This window comes from Rousettus aegyptiacus, unplaced genomic scaffold (genome assembly GCF_014176215.1).
Source record: "Rousettus aegyptiacus isolate mRouAeg1 unplaced genomic scaffold, mRouAeg1.p scaffold_m13_p_14, whole genome shotgun sequence".
In the NCBI taxonomy this organism is placed as follows: Eukaryota; Metazoa; Chordata; class Mammalia; order Chiroptera; family Pteropodidae; genus Rousettus; species Rousettus aegyptiacus.
This window is the reverse complement of record NW_023416289.1, coordinates 41,401,930-41,420,314: the sequence shown is the minus strand read 5'-3', so window position 1 is coordinate 41,420,314 and position 18,385 is coordinate 41,401,930. Positions and strand designations below refer to the sequence as shown.

Sequence of the window (18,385 nt, the reverse complement as noted above, 5' to 3'; positions counted from 1 at the left end):
CCTCCCCCGCACCGCCCGCCGCCGCCGCCGCCGCCGCCGCCGCCTCCATATATCTGCGCGCCGAGCCGGGCCGGGCGGCCGCGAGGGCGGGAGGCGCGCGGCGCGCGGAGGAGCGGGGAGCAGGAGGAGGAGCAGAGCCGCGCCCCGCGCCCCGGCCCGGCCCGGCCCGGCCCGGCCCCGCTCGCCGCTCGCGCGGGGCTCCGCGCCCGGCTTCGCGCGTCTCCGTCCCTCCTCGCGCGTCCGTTTCGTTTCTCTCCGCAGCTCCCCGTCTCTGCTCCGCCCCGTCTCTGTGTCTCTGGCTGTCTCTCTCTGCTGGGTCTCCCTCGGTCCCCGTCTCTCAGAGCCTCGCGCCCTGCCCGCGCCCTCGCCGGCCGCGTCCGGCCCCCGCCCCGGGGCTCCGGGCATCTGCCCCCCGCCCCGTCCCCGCCCCGGCGCCTCCTCCCCAGGACGCCGCGGGCCATGGCTGCGGGACCCGAACTTTAAACACTTCTCCCCGGACCCTGGCGGATGCGCAAACCCGGCAAGTGAGTGAGCGGCGGGCCGCGCAGGGGCGGGGATGGGGGGCGGGGATTCCTGCCCGGGGCGGGGGCCGGGGCGCCCGACTGCCCCCAGGAGACCTTCAGAGCCCGGCTGCCGTAGCCCGAGGCTGGGGGGCGGTGGGGTCGCCGCCTGGGAAGTGGGGGCGGTTGGGACTGCGCCCCTTCCTGGGGAAGTGGAAGGGGGAGAGGGTCAGAGGTGCGCCCTTGGGACAGGGGCCGGGGTTAGGGGCCGGGGAGTGTGTGGGCGCGGGGGAGAAGGGGGCCCAGAGAGACTGGGGTCTCGCTATTTGGGAACAGGGCCCGGCCGGCCAACCTGAGGGTGGGTCTGGACGTTTGGGGCAACAGCTGGTGGGTCTTAGAGGCCAGGGCTGAGGCCTTGAAATTTGGGACCTAGGGGGCTCAGAACCAAGAGACTGGATATTCGGGGTTGAGAGCTGTTTGGGGCTGGGGGTCAGGACTGGGGCTGTGGATATTTGGGGCTTGGTTAGCATGGGGGGGAGGTTGGATTCGGGGGAAAAGGGGAGCTGGAGGAGTCTATATTTGGAGTTCAAGTTCAAGGCTGAGGGGGTCTGCAAATTTGGCTTTGGATATTTGGTGTGTGGGGTCACGTGGGCTGTGGCAAAGACAGTTGGGCCAGTTTTGAGGCCTGCACACCTCGGGGTTGGGAGCACATGTCTGGCCCTGACTTCGGAGGGCTGTGTCCTTCTGGGGACAGGTGGCCTAGTGTGCAGCACATCTTTTCTGTCCTGGTCATTCCAGAGCTGTCTGGGCTACCTCTGACACCTCTCCAGGGCTGCATCTTGCTTCATGGTCTCTGTCTCTGTCTCTTCAGGCATCTCTGTGCCCAACTTTAACTCTCCCAGAAGCTGTCTCCCTGTCACTCTCTGACCCTTTACCTCTTGCAGCATCTCTGTTTCTTCGGATCCAACTCTTAGACTATCAGAATCTCCGTGCTTATCTCTCTTCGTATCTTTCTCAGCATCTCTCTTTCTGTCTCTCTGTCTCTGCCTCTCTGTCTCTTACTATCTCTCTGTCTGTCTCTCCCAGCGTCTCTGTCTCTGTCTCCCCCTCGCTGGTTTCCGCTCAGATTAAGCCGGGGACCTAATTCCAGGCCCAGGATCGAATTTTCTGGCAACAAAGGGAAATAGCGAATCGATCGGTCGCTCCGGAGATTAAGAGACAAGCGGCGCGCGGATCTATCACGGCTAAACGGCCCCCCCGCCCGCTCCCCCCGCCCGGCCGGCCCGCCGAGGTCCGGACGCGCTCCGCATCGCCAAGCAGCCTCAGGAGCCCCGGCCGCCCGGCAGGCCCAGCCTCGCCAAGCCCGGAGCTAACGGCCTGCCCTGCTGAGGGCCTGAGCTGTAGGAGGGATCCGAAAGCCGGAACCAACCCTTGGGGAGGGGAGGAGAGGGGAGTGAGTGAGACTGAGGCAGCAGACCGCCCGGGAGAGTCATGCTGCACACACCTGTGGCCTCAGGTAATACCTTTCACCCACACCTGTCTATCGACACACCTGTCACAGTGCTGTTCCCCTGTCCATTCCCTACATCTGGACTTCCAGGTCACATTTGTCTTCTTATACCTGCCCCCTACAGGTAACACCTGTTCTCTGCACCTGTTTCCTTTATCTGCCCCTGTAGATATCATCTGTTTCCTCACACCTGCCCCTCCAGATAATACTTGTCCCCTTGAAACCTGCCCCAAAGATGCCCATGACCTCTCATACCTGAGAGTCTCCTCTTACCGGCCCCTCCAGGTAATTTCTCCAAAGTCAGTTCTTTCTGCACGAATCCTCCCCTTGTCTCATTTCATATCACTTCCTACCTGCACCTGCACCATCCCACCTGTCCCCTAAAACTCTAAACCCACTTGTTTCTCACACATTCATATTTGTTCACATCCGCCTCCCCTCAAGCATATCTCTACGTGTGCGCACACACACACACACTCCTCTTCCTTTGCATGTGAACACATGTGTATCCTCCTGACCCGTCCTGAGGTAACACCCATCCTGTCCTACCTCCTGCTTGCACCTGTACTTCTCCCTTATAGTGCTCATCTTGTCCACCTCTCACCTGTCCTTCCAGAAGTACTTCCCACACACGTGTCACCTAAAAACATCCCTGCTTCACACCACTCTCTGCTTGTACTTAACTCCCTCGCCCTCCGTCTTTTTACTTAAATACCCCTACTTCCACCTGAGTCCCCTATACCTGTCTTTCCCACTTGTCATGTCAAGTGGCTCATCTCAGATAGCACATGCACCAGCCCCAAATGTCTCCTAAGCCCAACACCAACTGATTGCTCAAACGTGCCTTGGCCCCTGGGTATCATGCAGATTCTCCTTCCTCGTGCCCCTCCCCTGCTATGATGTCTCCTACAAACCCTCGTCCTCTGAAAGTCACACCTGTCCCACCTGCACACTTGCTCTTCAACTGTGCCTGGCTCCTCACTCTCTGTCTCTGCCTTTCTCTGTCTCACTGTCTCTCGCAACATACAACACAGCACATACACACGTTTGGGCAGGGAACCTGTCCTGGGCCACAGGTGTGCAGCTCACCTGTCTACCTATTCCCCCACACCTGTCCTCGGCTATTATCTATCCATTTTTCTTCTTTCCTCACATACCTAATTTCTCATATTTCTCACTTCCTCCTTCCTTGCCGCACAAGGTCACACCAATATCTCCACACACCTGCCCTTTCCTTACCTGTCTACCTCAGGCATAGCCTGCTCCAGTACCACATTCACTCATTTCTTTAGCAAACATACTGAGACCTCCAGCCTGCCCTTCTTAATCTCTTTCTGCTTTTTGTATCTTCAGCCCTGGCCTCCCCATCCTGTCCCTAAAGGGAACACCTGCTTCCGCTCCACAGACACACACCTGGCTGCCAGCACTGGCTTCCTCCCTGTCCTTCTTCACCTCCTGACATCCATGTGACCCTCGTCCCTCCACAGTCTTTTCAAACATCCTCTATCCCAAACTGCCCTGGCTGAGCTCTGCTAATCTCCACTACCTGCTCATGCAGCCTGTCACCCCCACACCTTTAGAGCCAAACCTTCAGATCCCTCACACCTGTCTCCAGCCTGCTCCCCTCTGGAAATACCTGTCCTTTCTCATGGAACGTGTCACCAGCCATCTATCTCCTCAGGAATACCTTTCTTGGTGAGTGTAATACCTGTACCATTGGTTAATACATGTCACACCTGTCCCCAGCTGTCTACACACCTGCCTGCTGTGTGGCACAGGGGTCTGTAGTCTAAGGTTCTCAGGCTTCAGTGTGCATCAGAAACACCTGGAGGGCTTTTTGGAACGCAGAGGCCTGGGCCTCACTCCAGAGGTCTGGTGTGGAGCCTGAGATGCCGCGTTTCTAACTAGGCCCAGGTGGTGCTGCTGGTCCACAGCCCACGTCCTGAGTAGTACCTATGCATTACACGTTCCTACCTGTCTCTGAGGCAGGCACTGTCTTCATTCCTTCATATCCATTCTCTCATTTCATCCTCACAAGACCCTTATAAGGCAGGTACTTACTCTTACTCCCATTTTATAGAGAAGGAAACTGAGCCCAGAGAAGTGGAGTCATTTCGTCGAGGTCTTAGAAACCGGTAGATATTGGAGATTTGAGTCAAACAGATCATCTGACTTCAGCCGTCCAGGTGTCCTCGCCTCCCACACCTGCCTCGGAGCTGACCTCCTCCCTCCGCAGACTCATCTCTCTGTCCACCTAGTCGCTTGGGCCCCACTTGCTTCTCCATTGCCGGCCAGCTCTCCTATAACCAAGCGCACCTTCTCCCTCCACTCCTGCCTGCCACACGCCCTGCCTCCCTGCTCCCACACCCAGCCACTCTCTGACACCGTTCCCTGGGCCAAGCCGGTCACCCGCATCCTTACTCCCATCTGCACCCCCAGCCACCTGGAGCCGGCACAGCCTTGTGCCAACACGTACCTGTGTGCCCGGACACTCCTTGGTGTCTGGGACCACCCGCTCTGACGGGCACCTCTCTCCCTGCCCGTGTCTCCTGTGCCCCTGCTGCCTGTATTCCCTTCCTCTGCCTCTACCTGCCCGTCTCCCTCTGCCTGTCTCTGAATCTGAGTCTTCTTGTCTCTTTCTCTGTCCCTGTCTTTTTTCCATCCTCCCTGTAACTTGGCTGTCCGTGTTTTTCCATTTGTTTTTCTCAGCGTCTCTGTCTCTCTCCATTTCTCTGACTCTGTTTCTCAGTGTCCTACACTTTCTGCCTCCTTCTCCTTCTTTCTCTCTCTCTCCCCTCCCTCTTTTTCTCTGTTCCTTGTGCTCTCCTCTGACAGTGCAGATATTGGGGGTCTTGAAGTCATACTGACTCACATTGGATTCCAGGCTTCACCACTCGCCCACGTGAAACTTTAGACAAGTTACTTTCCTTGTCCGAGCCCCAGCGTCTGCATCTGTGAAATGGGCATCGTGACAATTGCTCCCTCCCAGGTCATGGTGAGGGTGGGGGGCTGAGGGCAGCGCGAGGCCCCCGGGCAGGTTGGGGCTGATCTTCCATCAGTGGGCCCCTCTCTGTTCCTGTCTCTTCCCAAGGGCTGCAGCCCCTCCTGGCAGTCAGTGGGAGTGTGTGTGGTGGGGGGAATGGGGAGAGAGGTGGGCAGAGGCGTCCTGGCCAGGGCTTGGGCACGGGACCTGGTGTAGGGCTGGGGACAGGGATCGATCCGCTCGGCGGCAGTGCGCGGGCCAGGATTGCATCTTGTCACAATAATTTATTGCTCTCATCCCGTCTGATCGATGGCGCTGAATTAGCACCGTGCGATGCCCCTGGAGCCCCAAGCCTCCCCCAGCCCGCTGGACCCCGGCCCTTCTCTGGCCCTTGCGGGACCCACCAGGGCCCAGGCACCCAGGTGCAGCCTGCCCGGCCACGTGCCGGGGCCCAGGCACCTGGACCCTGCCCTCTGGCTCCCGTTTCCCTGTCCCCCTGGGTCTCTCTCCCCCACTTGCTGTCCCACTTTGTCCCTCACATTTGCCTTTCTGGGCTCTGGACCACATGTTCCTCATTTTCTCTGACCTTCAGTCACCCACTTCTCTCCCATTTTGAGCCCATTTCCTTGTCCATTTAATTCCCTGACCCTCTCTGTTCCTGTGTCTCAGTCCTCCATCTCTCTGCCCCTCGGGCTCCCTGCTCCATTCCCCTCTCTCCATCCCTGTCCCTCAGCCCCTGGCTCCCAGCCTTGCTGACTGCTCCCCATCTCTATCCCTTGGTTTCTGGCTTTCTGTCCTTCTGGTTTCCTGCCTTGCCCTGTTTCATCTGAATGCCATTGAAAAGATATTTCCTGAGCACACACTTGGTGCCAAGCCCTATGAGCAGGACACCCAGCACCCCAGCCCCTTGGCCATTCCAGCCAGTGCACGTCTGTCACTGTCTGTCTGGTAGAAGAAGGCTTGGGGCCAGAGGGTCCAGCAGGGGCAGCCAGGCAGGGCCCGGGCTGTGGGGACGAGATGGGGGCAGCTGGAATAGAGGAGTGACTCGCCCGGGGAAGAGGTTGGGTTTCTGGATGAGGCAGGTTGGGGCGTGGAGATGGGACCAGGTGTAGATGAAGGGGAAGGGGACAAGCGGGTCTTGGAGCTGGGGTGGTGGCCCAGTACTGCTGAAGGGCCAAGGTGGGCACCGCAGTGGCCCTGGACCCACACTTGAGATCAGCCCATGCCCGCCAGGCTTTCTCCGCCCTGCAGCCGCAGGCTCCAGCCCATCCATCTACTCTGGTGCCTCTGCCCTAATCCCTCAATTTTCCGCATCTCTGCCCCCTCCTCTCTTTCCTCCCTGACCTGGGGTCTCTCCTCCAGCAGCTCTCTCCCCTGGACCTCCAGCTCTTTAATTCACTTTGTCAAGCCCCTCTGACCCATGCGCCTTTGCTGCGACCCCTTGACTTGGATCTCCCCGCTCTGTGTCTGTCTCCCCCTCTCCCTGCTCCTCTCCAGGTGTCTCTCCTCCTCTCTGTCTCCCCTCCCACCCCAGCACTTCCTCCATCTCTCCGGGTGTCTGCGGGGAGGGGCAGGGCCCCCCACAGGGGTTGGGGGGACAGTCTGAGCTCGGTCTGCATAGGGTCTGCATAGCGGTTGGGTTGCGGTTGAGCCTCAGCCCTCCCTCTCCTTCTCCCAGCACTGTTTGGTAGGCGGGGTGCGTGGCACTGCGGCTCCCACCTCCCTGGGGACGCTCCCTCGCCACCCCCACCCCCACCGACATCCTTCTGTGTGCTGGCCGCAGCCCCAGGGACATCGTGCAGAGACTGGGACTCAGGGAGAGAGACAGAGACCCAGAGAGACACGCAGCCCTGGACAGAGAGGCCAGCTACAGGAAGAGAGTGGGGTGGGGAGGGCTCCGTCCCTGCACTGGGGTGGCGCCTCTTAACCACTGCACACGGGTGTCGCAGACACCTGCTCCAGGCTGGGGGCCTGTGTCCTGTCTGTCTGCCAATCTGTCCCTCTGTCTGTCTCGTGTGTCGTGCAGCCTCTGCAGAGGCACCAGTGTCTGTGCGTGTGTAAGTGTGTCTATGATGCGTGACATTGTGTGTGTAGGAGGATCTTGGCTGCTTCTTCATGACCGTGTGCCTTGCTTTGCAGCGCGTGTGGACATGACATGTGGAGATGTGTGTGCTCCTGCACGCAAGTGACTGACCAGGTGCCCGAGACCACGGGGCTGAGCAGATCCACGTGTGTCGTGTTTGTGAGTGTGTGTGCGCTTGTGTGTGGACTCAGTGTGAACGTCTGGTGTGATTGTCCAGACTGCAGTCGTGCCCTGTCTGGAGTTCTCGAGTCGGGCGGCCATGCAGCGTGTCTGAGTGACCAGGACAGGACAGCCCATGTCTCTGAGGGCCAGGAGATGAGAAGGCTTTGTCCAAGGGACACAGGGTGAAAGGACTGAGTGAGTGCCACCCCGATAGGACCCCAGGAGCCCGGCTGCTGAGGGTCGGTGTGAGGAATGGCCTTGGGACAAGGTCACAACAACCTCACAAAATCTGTGCGTCAGAGACTGGCTGCGTGGGCTCGTGTGGCGGTGTGTTTGTGTTAGGAGTTGCTGTTGTGTCTTTGAGCCCGAGTCTGGGATCAGACATGAACAGATTTGCGCGCGCGCGCGCGTGTGTGTGCGTGCGTGTGTGTGTAGTCATTTTGGGAAGCTGCATGTAACAGGCTGGATCGGGAGTGTCAGTTCTTAAGAACTGAGTTGATGATACTGTGTGTGACCAGCCCTGAAGAGTAGTGGAGGCTGCGTGTGTGTAGTTGTGTGACAGGTGGTGCACGTGTGTACTCCTTGTGTGAACTGATGCCCTACGATGTGCGAGGCTGTGTCTCAGTGACGACGTGTGGGCACGGGCCTGTGTATTGTGCCTCCTCGTATGTCCTGTGGGTCCGTGTGTTACAGGTGCCCGTGTGTTTCCGGTGTTTCCGTCCCCATGTCTGTGTGCCCGTGTGGGGATGAGCCGGCTCAAATGAACCAGCCTGTTGTAGGGATGACAGTGTACAGCCTTGAGAGAAATAGTGCAGTGTGTGTGTCTGTGCACGCTTGTGCACATGCATGTGTACCTCAGGCACGGAGACACCTGCACCCTGGGTCAGGCCAGAGCATTTGGTTGGTTGTGTGAGGAAGGGCAGGAGTAACCTTGGGGGTTGGGGGGTCAAGTCCTGGCAGGAAAGCCCTTGTTTCTGACCCCGTCCCCCCTGGAACAGCCACGGGGTCTCCTCGGCACCTGTGGTGAGATGGTCCCTGAGCCCGGGTTTGTGTACACAGGGGCGTGCCATAATCTATATGGACAGGCATGCGTGTGAGCTTGTGCACGTACAGTGTGTGACAGCAGATGTCCAGGCTGTGTGTGGTGGTAAAGTGTGCCTGGGGTGGGTGCCTGTGCAGGCAGGGGGTCCTGTGTGTCTCTGCTGTGTGCACTGATGTGTCCTGCATGGGTATGTGGTGTGGGGAGGGGTGTGTCCCCAGGGTGGGTGCAGGCAGAATGTCAGGGTGTATGTATGTGTGTCCAGTTGTGATGTGTGTGCCTGTTGGTGTTGGGGGGGCGGCAGAGGGAAAAGGGGCTTGGGCTGCGTCTCTCTCCTCTTTAGACAGAGCCCCGGAGAAGATATGAAATTTAAAAAAAAAATCAATTTTCATTCCACTTGTGCAGATTGTGTTAAGGGGAGGTAGGGGGGCTGGGTGAGGGATGAAGGGGCTGGGGGGGGGCAGCGAGGCCCGAGGCGGCTCCCGAGGCAGCCGGAGCAGCTTAGAGAAATCAAAACAACTGGTTAAACCCCAGCCCAGGGGGCCAGGGTGATGGGAGGCAAAGAGAGGCGTGGAGAGACAGAGAGGGACAGAGACACCCAGAGACACAGGCACAAAACAGAGACACTCAGAGATGGAGGTATTTGGAGACAGAGGCAGACAGAGGGATGGAGCCACAAAGACCCTGGGAGGGAGACAGGCAGACAGACAGACAGACAGACACTGACACCCAGTGGGACCTGAGAGAGGTGGGGAGACCTGTCTCTAGAGAGGCAGCTGCAGAAGCAGGCCTGAGAGTGCACAACTCACACCTCACACACGCACGCACACCCATGCGGAGACATGCTCCAGAAGGGTGAGTGGGCGGATGGACAGTCAGACAGCTGGACAGAGGGTGGCAGGAGCAGCGGGGCCCCACTGCGATCCGAGTGCCCGCCCCCATCCTGACCCAGCCTCTCACCCAGACGGCCCGTGCGTCTGAGCAGGCTCTGTTCGGGCTGGTCCATGCGTGTGTGTGTGTGTGTGTGAGCGCGCATCGCGGTCTCCGTTCACGTCGGGTCACATGTGCACGCAGGGTCTCTAGTGCTTGTCTGTGTGACTGTGCTTTTATGTCACCTGGGTGTGAGTGGCTCGACTGTGCTGGTGCCTGGGCATGTCTCCATTTCCGTGTGGCGTTCTGTCACTGCGTGTAGGTCCGTGTGTCTGCCCTGATCTTGAACCTTGGTGTGTGGTTCTGTGTCTGTGTTAGTGTGTGTCTGTGATTTGCGATTGTGGATCTTTGTTTATGTGTGGAATGGTATTGAAGTGTGTCTTGTGTGTGTGTCTGTGTATAATTGTACATCTGTGTTTCTAAGCGAATGTCTGTGAACACGATGGTGTGTGTTGCATTTGATACGTTGGTATGTGTGTCTGGGTTGCTGTGTGGGTCTTCGCGACAGTCATAGTGTGTATGATTTTGTTTACGTGCATCACACGTATTTGTGATGTGTATTGTGTGTGACAGCGTGGTGAGTTTCGTTGACCTGTATCTTTGTGATGCGTGTGGTGGTGTGGCATGTGTTGCTTTGCTGACCTCTGTCTGTGCGATGTGTGTGGTGCGGGGTGTGTTGCTTCGCCGACCTGTGTCTGTGTGATATGTTGTGTGACAGCATGGTGCATCAGTGTGTTGACCTGTGTCTCTGCTGTGCGTGACGTGTGTTGCTTCATCGACCTGTGTCCGTGTGGTGTGCTGTGTGTGACAGTGTGGTGTGCGTCACTGTGTTGACCTGTGTCCGTGTGCTGTGCTGTGTGTGACAGTGTGGTGTGCGTCACTGTGTTGACCTGTGTCCGTGTGCTGTGTGTGGTGTGTGTTGCTTCGCCGACCTGTGTCCGTGTGGTGTGCTGTGTGACAGTGTGCTGTGTGTGCCTGGGTTTGTGTGTAGGTTTGTGTAACTGGTTGGCAGGGAGAGGAGGGAGGCAGCCCAGCCCCTCTCCACACCGCTGCGTGCACACGCACACGCGCACACACATTCGGTGCCATGGCTGCGGGCAGTGGAGATGGGGGGCGGGGGGGGGGGTGGAGGAAGCAAAATAAAATTAAAAATTAAAGCTTGCCCGGAGTCCCCATCCGCACCGTGCAGGCGGCAGGGAGCCGCAGGGGGTGCAGCAGCTCCCCCTCCGCAGCCACCCCGGCCGGGCCAGCTGTCTGTCAGTCTGTGCGGCTGTCCTACCGGGCCCCTGCCTGGCCCCCCAGCAGAAGGCCTGCTCCTTCCACCGGTCGATCAGCGATCAATGGGGCCAGGGGGGCGCCAGGGGCAGGGCGAGATCAAAGGGGCCCCAAGAGACGGACCCTGGGACGGAAACAGAGACACGGAGATGTGGAGACAGAGACGGAGAGACAGGAGACGGGGTGCGGGGCAGAGACGGGGAGACCCAGAGACCGCGGAGCAGAGCGGTGTGCAGAGACAGAGACGGGGACCCACAGACAGACACGGGGACCCGGAGACACAGATACGGGGCTGCCAGCCCGGACAGTCAGGGCAGAAACGCAGGGAAGGAGACGGAACGGGCGGAGGAGGCAGGGACCCGGTCCCCGTGGACCCGACAGGACAGGGGCGGGGGACGGAGATGGGAGAAGCGGCAGGCAGAGACCGCGAGACGGCAGAGACCGTGAGAGACGGCGGGGGGAGCGTGGGAGCAGGGCCCGGAGCGCCGATCCCACGGCTCCTCGTTATAACGTGTCCGGAGGAGGCGGCGGGGAGTTGAAAGCGTCGGGAAGAGAAATCAAAACCAACACGGAAATGAGAGGGGCCAGTTGGGGGGGGGGGGCGGAGGAAGGAGGGAGGGGACCCAGAGAGGCAGAGAGAGCCAGGGAGGTGGGAGAGGCGGATGGGAGAGGTGCTGAGTTGGGGTGCCAGAGATGGGGAGAGGGGAGGGAGTTGCAGAGATGGAGGTGGGCGGGCCGGGGGCAGAGGGACAGAGAAGGGAGAGTTGGAGAGACACAGGGAGAAGGAGGGAAAGAGGCAGATGGTGGAGTGAGAGGGAGCAAGAGAGACTGAGACACGGGAGAACTGGGGAGACAGACAGAGATGGGAGAAGGAATGGGGGACAGGGAGAGACGGACTGGGAAGGGGCTGTGGGGGTGGAAGACAGAAACAGGAAGAGAGACTGAGTGATGGAGACAGAGACCAAGAGAGACGGAGAGAGACAGAGGGCCGCAGAGATGGGAGAGAGCGAGGTGGGCGAAGATGGGGAGAGAGCACCCCAGGATGAGGGGAGACGAGGAAAGAGGGAGGAGAGAGACAGAAAAATGGGGGCGATGGTGGGAGGAGACAGAGAAGGGGAAAGACGAGCAATGAGGAGAGAGAGAGAGGAAGAGGAAGAGAGACGGGGAGGGGGAGATAAAGTTGGGGCGATGGGGTGTGGGAATGGAGGGAGACCCTGAGGGGGCAGAGGGAAAGGGAGCGTGTGGGCAGGACCTCAGCTGACAGTAGGCAGGTAGGGGTCGGGGCGAGGGTGTCTGTGGGAACCCGGACAAATCTGGGGGGCCATAAGCTATCTGACAAGTCTTGTCTGGTATCCAGGGGGTCAGGTGGGCTGTATGGGGAACGGAGTGTCTGTGGGTTTCTGAGGGGTCTGTGGGGTCTGTGGGAGCAGCAGGGTGTCTGCGAGGAGTGGTGTGTTTGAGAGTGTGAGGGGCCGAAGTCCCTGAGAATGTGTGTCTGGGTGGGAGGGGCTGCCGGAAAGGGGAAGGCTTCTGAGGAGGCGGGCAGGGCATAGGGTGTCTGAGGGGAGGGGTATCTGAGAGGGGAGGCATATCCAAGGGGGGAAAGGTGTCCGAAGGAGGCTGGGGGAGGGGGTGCAGATCTACGAGGAAGGGGTGTCTGAGACGGGGAAGCAGGTCCTGCGGGGGGGGTGGGGTGGGGTCTGTGGGTGAGCTGCAGGTCCAGAGAGTGCTGTTTGTGGGAATGCACGTGCAGGAGCTGGGGGCTGCTCTGAGGGGGGTGGGTGGAGGGCAGGGGCTGGGCCTGTCCCCTCCCAGCCCTTTAGGAAGGTGTCCGGACAGATCTGGGCCGACAGATGAGAGCGCTGAGAGCCAGCGCGGGCGCTTCGCGGGGCTGGATGAGCCAGCCCGGGGGTCAGCTGGCATGGGGGGGGGCAGGCCGGGAGTAGGGGCGAGGTTCGGAGTGAGATAAATTCGAGGCAGGGAGAGAGAGAGAGAGAGAGAGAGAACAGCAGAGACGCAGAGACAAGCCAGGGGTCAGGCGTGAGATGGGGATCGAGAGCGCCAGAGACGGTGCGGGGCGGGCGGGCGCGAGCCAGCGAGTGTGAGTGAGTGAGTGAGCGACTGTTGGGGAGAGGAGAGAGGCCGGAGCGCCCTGGTGCTTAGTGATCAAGGCACAGAGTAAGGGGGAGGCCGGCCGTCCAGGGCTGGCAGGGAAGAGAGGATGAGCTGGGCAGAAGGACAGGGAGAGATGGGGGCAAGCAGGCCGAGGGTTGCCAGGGTGGGATGTTGGGGGAGAAAGTGGTGGGTGTCAGGTCTGGTGGGGTCTGGGCAGAGGGGGTGCCCCAGGGCAGCACCCCTCCACTGCCGCTGAACACCATCTGTCTCTCCGCCTGCCCCGTCCTGTCCCCGCCTGTCTGTCCCGGCCTCTCTGCAGGGCCAGCTTCACAATGGACTGTAGCTGTGTCTCCGACCTTCTCTTCGCCCCGCCTGCCCTGCCAGCTCTCTGGACCCCCGGTAACTGGCTCAGACCCCTCCTCCCCCCAGCTTGGGGCCTGCCCAGCAGGCCCCTCCTTTCTGATCTCTCTCTCCTCCCTCTACCTCCCAGGTCTCTGTCAGAGTCCCCTTAATGAAAAACTTGGCTAAAACTTCACAGCCAGATGTCCCTGCCACCTGCCTGTTGGGATGCGAGGGTCTTTTGGAGGGTGGGTGAAGTATCAAGGTCCAAGTGGCACAAGGACCCAGGGCTCTGAGGGCCTGGGGTCTCTGTCACACCAGCCTGCTTCGACCCAGGACCTGCAGTCAAAGGGAAGCAGGGAGACTGGAGACAGACAGGCACTGCTGGAGCAGGACAGGGACCTGAGGGGGCACCAGGCCGGGTGCTGGTGGACAGATGGACAGACGGGACCGCCCAGGCAGGGAGACCGGAAAGTCGGCCCAGCCGGCCGGAGCCCTGGGAGAGAGGACGGCTCGCACAGCACCACTGCAGAGCTGGGGACGCAGACAGTAAGACTGGCTTGGGTGTGCGTTTGAATCCAAGCCACACGCCCCACAGATGGGCTGTGTGTGTGTGTGTGTGTGCGCGCGTGTGTGTGTGTGGAGAATGAGACTCTGTGCCTGGTTATTTGGGGTCTCAGCGCGTGTTCCTGTGTCACACTTGAGTGTTTCTGGAAGAAGGGTCACGCAGGGAGTGTGTGCAGTGTCCGTCTTTGTGCAAGCTTGTGTGCCTGCTTGTGCATGCACATCTCAGGCTACCTGAGTGTCTCCGGGCTGGGCGTGTCGTGTTTCTTTGGGATGGCAAGTGTGTCTACATTTTAGGATGGGCGGGGTGGGTCTCTGCCAGCTCACTGAACATGCACCTGCTTCATGGGGTGAAGACCTTTGCTTTGCTGGTCTGTTGCATGCTGTGTGGCTTTCTGGACAGATGTCTTGGTGCTGTGATCAGGGCTGTGTCTGTGTCGAGGTGTGTGTGTGTGTGTGCACACGTGTGTGCATCTGTGTCCTGCCTCCGTGTGTCCCTGTGTATGACTGAGTATTGGGGACCGACTGTCACAGTGTATGTTGCCTTTGTGCTGAGGTCGCAGGTCCTCTCTAGTTGGGTGTGTGTGTCTTCACAGGTACAATACAGTCGAGGACGTGCGAAGATGGGTGGCGTAACCTGGGTGGGTCGAGTGTCTACATGTGTGTGGCCAGTTGCATGTTGTCATCTTTGGGGTCGTATGGGTGTGTCTGTGACAGTTGCTTCCTCATTAGGATATGTTCTGGGTGTGGAAGGTGCCCAGGTGTTGATTGAGCCCTGTCATCTGAGGTAAGAAAGCTCCAAAATGGAGTTGAAAGAAAATTCTTACTTCAGGGAGGAAACTGCCTGGCCTTCCCCAGCCCCAGGCAGGGAGGCGTTAGCACCCTGGTTTGTAAACCAGGCAGCCTGGGTGGTATCTGGCTCACCCTTCCTGGCTGCCCAGGTCTGAGATCCTAATTAGCCAGAGAGGGCAGGGAACTGCCTGGGGGTCATGCAGCAAGTGGACAGAGCTGGGCTCCCTCCCCAGCCTCCTTCCCTTTCGTGCATGGCTCGTAACCCTCTACAGGCCAGTTCTGCCTACTGTTTTCATGCCTGGGTCTGGAGTCGTTGAGGAGGGGGACAGAGGACGTAGCACAGGAGTGAGCACCGAGGAGGGACACAGGGCCTGGGGCCTCTGGATGGGACGGGAGATTTAGGGACAGGCAAGGACGTCCCATTTCCACCCGACTTCTAGGTGTATTTGAACGACGGGGTGCAGGATGCCACCTCACTGTGTAATGCCGTGTCACAGAACGGGTACCGCTGTGTGGGGGTTTGGGAGGCTGTCATGGTGTCACCCTGCGAGTGCCTGACATGTGTCTCCATGCCAACTCATCGTCTCCGCCAGTGTTTTACTTGGGCTTTTGGGGTCCTCTGAGTTTCCGGCCAGCCCCGGCCGTGGTTGTGCTGTAGCGGGTTGCAGTTTCTGAGGGACCTGAGATGTGCGACTGTGTGTTGGGATGTGGTGTTTAATGTGGGAGCGTCTGGTGTGTCCCCCTTCATGGCACGTTGTGTGTCGTGTGTTGCGCCCCAGCAGGAGTGTGCCAGTCTGGTGCGTCCGTGTCCCAGGGTGCAGCTGGGTGTCCTCTGAGGGTGTGACGTCTGTGTGACTTGTGTGCTGTACGGGGTATCTGCAAACACGCTGCTCTCACTGACACAGCATGGATGCAGGGAGGGGACACAGGGACGTGAGAGGCCTAAATGTATGGACGGACGCTGAGACGTGTGCACAGGGGCCCGGCCTGGATGTGCAGGGTGGGCTCAGCCGGCGTGGGGGGCTTCGGGGACAGATGCAGCAGGCAGCGAGGCACAGGAAGGGAGATGGCAGAAATCAGGGGTGCACAGTGTAGGAAAGATGGGAAACCCAGGGCAGGCCGGGGACAGGGTTGGGGAGCAATGGAGAAAAGGGCTAAGGTGTGTGGGGGGGTACCCCCCCTCCCAGCCTCATCCTCAGGAGAGCTGTGCCAAGATAAATCAGGCTGGAAGCGCCAACCTGGGATCTCTGACCCTGAGTTCTCTCCCACTGTTTGGACAGTTTGGGACCTAGACACCAAGTGGGGTATTGAGAATGGGAGTCGGGTCCCTAAAGATGCCTGAGGCTGGGCGGCTGCCCATCAGAGGCCAAGAGCAGGGCGAGGGCTAGGCGCCGCCTGGGTTCCAAGCAGGGGCCACTCCCCTGCCTCTGTCCCCAGGGTTTGCCTTCCCGGATTGGGCCTACAAGCCGGAGTCGTCCCCTGGCTCGAGGCAGATCCAGCTGTGGCACTTCATCCTGGAGCTGCTGCAGAAGGAGGAGTACCAGGGTGTCATCGCCTGGCAGGGGGACTACGGGGAGTTCGTCATCAAGGACCCCGATGAGGTGGCCCGGCTTTGGGGCGTCCGCAAGTGCAAGCCCCACATGAACTACGACAAGCTGAGTCGGGCCCTGCGGTGAGTGGGGCTGTGGCCTGGACACCGACCTTAGACCTCGTCTTTCTGGTTCCTCTGGGCCCCCATCCCGTGGGGGCTTTTCCTTGACCTCTTGGGGCAGGAGCCTGTCAGATCATGTGTGCACGGGCATCAGTGCTTCCCTGAGTGGAAGGACCCATGCTCTGGGCTTTGGAGCCACATAGGCCAGGACCCTGGCCCTTGCCTCACTCTTCCTAGCCCTAGCACCTTGGTCACGAGACCTCTGTGAGCCTCAGTTTCTCCCATTTTTGTGCTCCATGGCTGGCACAGAGAATGGGCCCGCGGCTCTCCCTTCACCCCGCCCCCACCACCAAATTCTCCCTCTCCCCACAGCTACTACTACAACAAGAGGATTCTCCACAAGACCAAAGGGAAGAGGTTCACCTACAAGTTCAACTTCAGCAAAGTCGTGCTTGTCAATTACCCACTGTTGGACATGGCGGCAGCCACCACGGGCTCCCCTCTCTTGCTGACCCCTAGTCCCTTTGGGGGGGGTCCTGGGCCAGATGCTCCTCCCCTCACCCCTGAGGTAAGGCTGGGGCCCCAGAACCAGGACGTTTGGTGTCCTCCCAGCCATGCAGCCCCTAGGGAGAAGGCAGCCGGGCTGAGCGGTGCCCCCTCCCACACCTTCTTCTCTAGACTCTGCAAACCCTGTTCTCTGCCCCACGCCTGGGAGAGCCAGGGGCCCGGGCACCCCTGTTCACCCCTGAGACAGACAAACTGCGTCTGGACAGCCCTTTCCCATTCCTGGGCTCAGGTAAGGGCGGGGGGTGTTGGGGGGCCAGGTTGGGGGGGTGCTGCACGTGTTTCAGGGAAGGGGATGGACAGGAGGGGGGCAGGAAGGAAGGAGGCTCAGGGCAAGGCTGCGCCTGTGCGCGTCTGTGTTTAAAAGCCGGAGGGTTCAAGGGGAGGGAGGCAGGGAGGAGGGAAAACTGGAAAGGGGGGTCAAGGTGGGAGGGCTTTCAGGGGCTCTAAAGGAACGGGGAGAGTGGGGAGGTGAGGGGGTCTTGTGAGGGTGAGCAGACACTGTGTGGGAGGAACCACGGGGAGAACCGTGTGGGCGGAGTGCAGCAGGCTGGCACGCCCTTCACCGAGGCCCAGGCTGAGAGCCTGGACAGTGAGCAGTGGCCCCGCCTGATGCACCCCTGTGCCCTCCAGGTGCCACTGGCTATTCCAAGCCCCCTGGCCTGCTGGGTCCTTACAGCCGAGCCTTCCCAGAGTACCCCTGGAACTTTAACCCCTACCTCGCCGGCCCCTTCCCCAAGCTGCCCCCTTCTCTCTACCCCCCTCACTTCTACCCCAACCCTCTGGCCAGCTCCCTCGGCCACCTGCCCTCAGCAGGGACAGGGGGAGGCCCCACAGCCGTGCCCCTACTGGCTGCCACAGGAGAGGGCCTGGGCCCTGAGCGCCCCTCGGGCCTGGCAGCAGCCCCCCGTCTGGCACTGCCAGGGTCTGGGGGTCCAGAGGCTGCGCTGGGCGGGAAGGAGGATAGCGACTCAGAGCTGGAGATCACGGATGTCAGCGGCTGCAGCTCTGACAGCGAGGGTGACGAGGGCCTCCCTGTGCCCACCAAGTCCAAGGCGGGCAAAGCGGGGGTCGGCAGCTGAGCCGGTGTGGGGCGATGGATTCTGCAGGGGCAGGGACCAGGGCTACCGCCCATGCAGCCTCTTTCTTCATCTGCTCTGCCCCTGAGTTCCTGCTGAAGGCCGGGAACCAGCCCTCGGCCCCTCCCAGCGCTGGGCACAAGGCTGCCCGGTCTTCTTCCCCAGCCCCAGATTGGGGGTCTAATCTCTCCCTCCAAGGGTGGGAGGGAATGTGATGGCCTCCAGTCTCCTCCCCAGGCTCCATTTGAGGGGGTCCCTGCCTGGCCCCACTCCCGAAGTGCAATATGGCGCCCAGCCTCCCCCACCCCACCTGGCCCCCGTGCTGTGATCTGTGTGTTTGTGTGGCCATGTGTCCCCCTGTGCCAAAACCCTCCCCACACAGGCCCCCTGGGGACAGGGAGCTCAGAGCAATAACCCCGCCCCCAGCCCCCACCCAGGAGGGCCACCCCCTCCACACCAGCTCCCTATAACCCCCAACAGCCACGTCCAGAGTTTACTACAAAAATAAAAGAATGGAAAGGAGTGTGGATGTGGGGTGCCCAGCGTTGTAGGTGGCCATGGTGACTCAGGTGGGAGCTGGGAAGGGGTGTGTGGGGGTGTCTGGGGAAGAACGGTAAGGCAAGGCAGTGCGATGACGAGGTGGGACAAACGGGGGGGGGGACTCCAGATACCACGCCAGGCCCTGCTCGGTCCTCACGACACAGACTTCTCCTTAGATAATATATATTAAAAAATAGACCTCCAATTCAGGGTATAAAAACAGAGCAAAGGCACTTGGGGTGGGGATGGGGGAAGAGGG

General features: G+C 60.1%; 1 protein-coding gene across 1 annotated transcript; it reads left to right on the top strand.

Annotated features, from left to right (window-relative positions):
- Nucleotides 1-420: 420 nt before the first annotated feature.
- ERFL (ETS repressor factor like) lies at nt 421-18,107 on the top strand. The gene is made up of 6 exons (XM_016129922.2): nt 421-524; nt 12,917-12,996; nt 15,730-15,964; nt 16,316-16,511; nt 16,622-16,739; nt 17,141-18,107. The coding sequence occupies exons 1-6, from the start codon at nt 508-510 to the stop codon at nt 17,587-17,589; spliced, it is 1,095 nt and encodes a 364-aa protein (XP_015985408.2). The 5' UTR covers nt 421-507; the 3' UTR covers nt 17,590-18,107.
- The last annotated feature ends 278 nt before the right edge of the window (nt 18,108-18,385 follow it).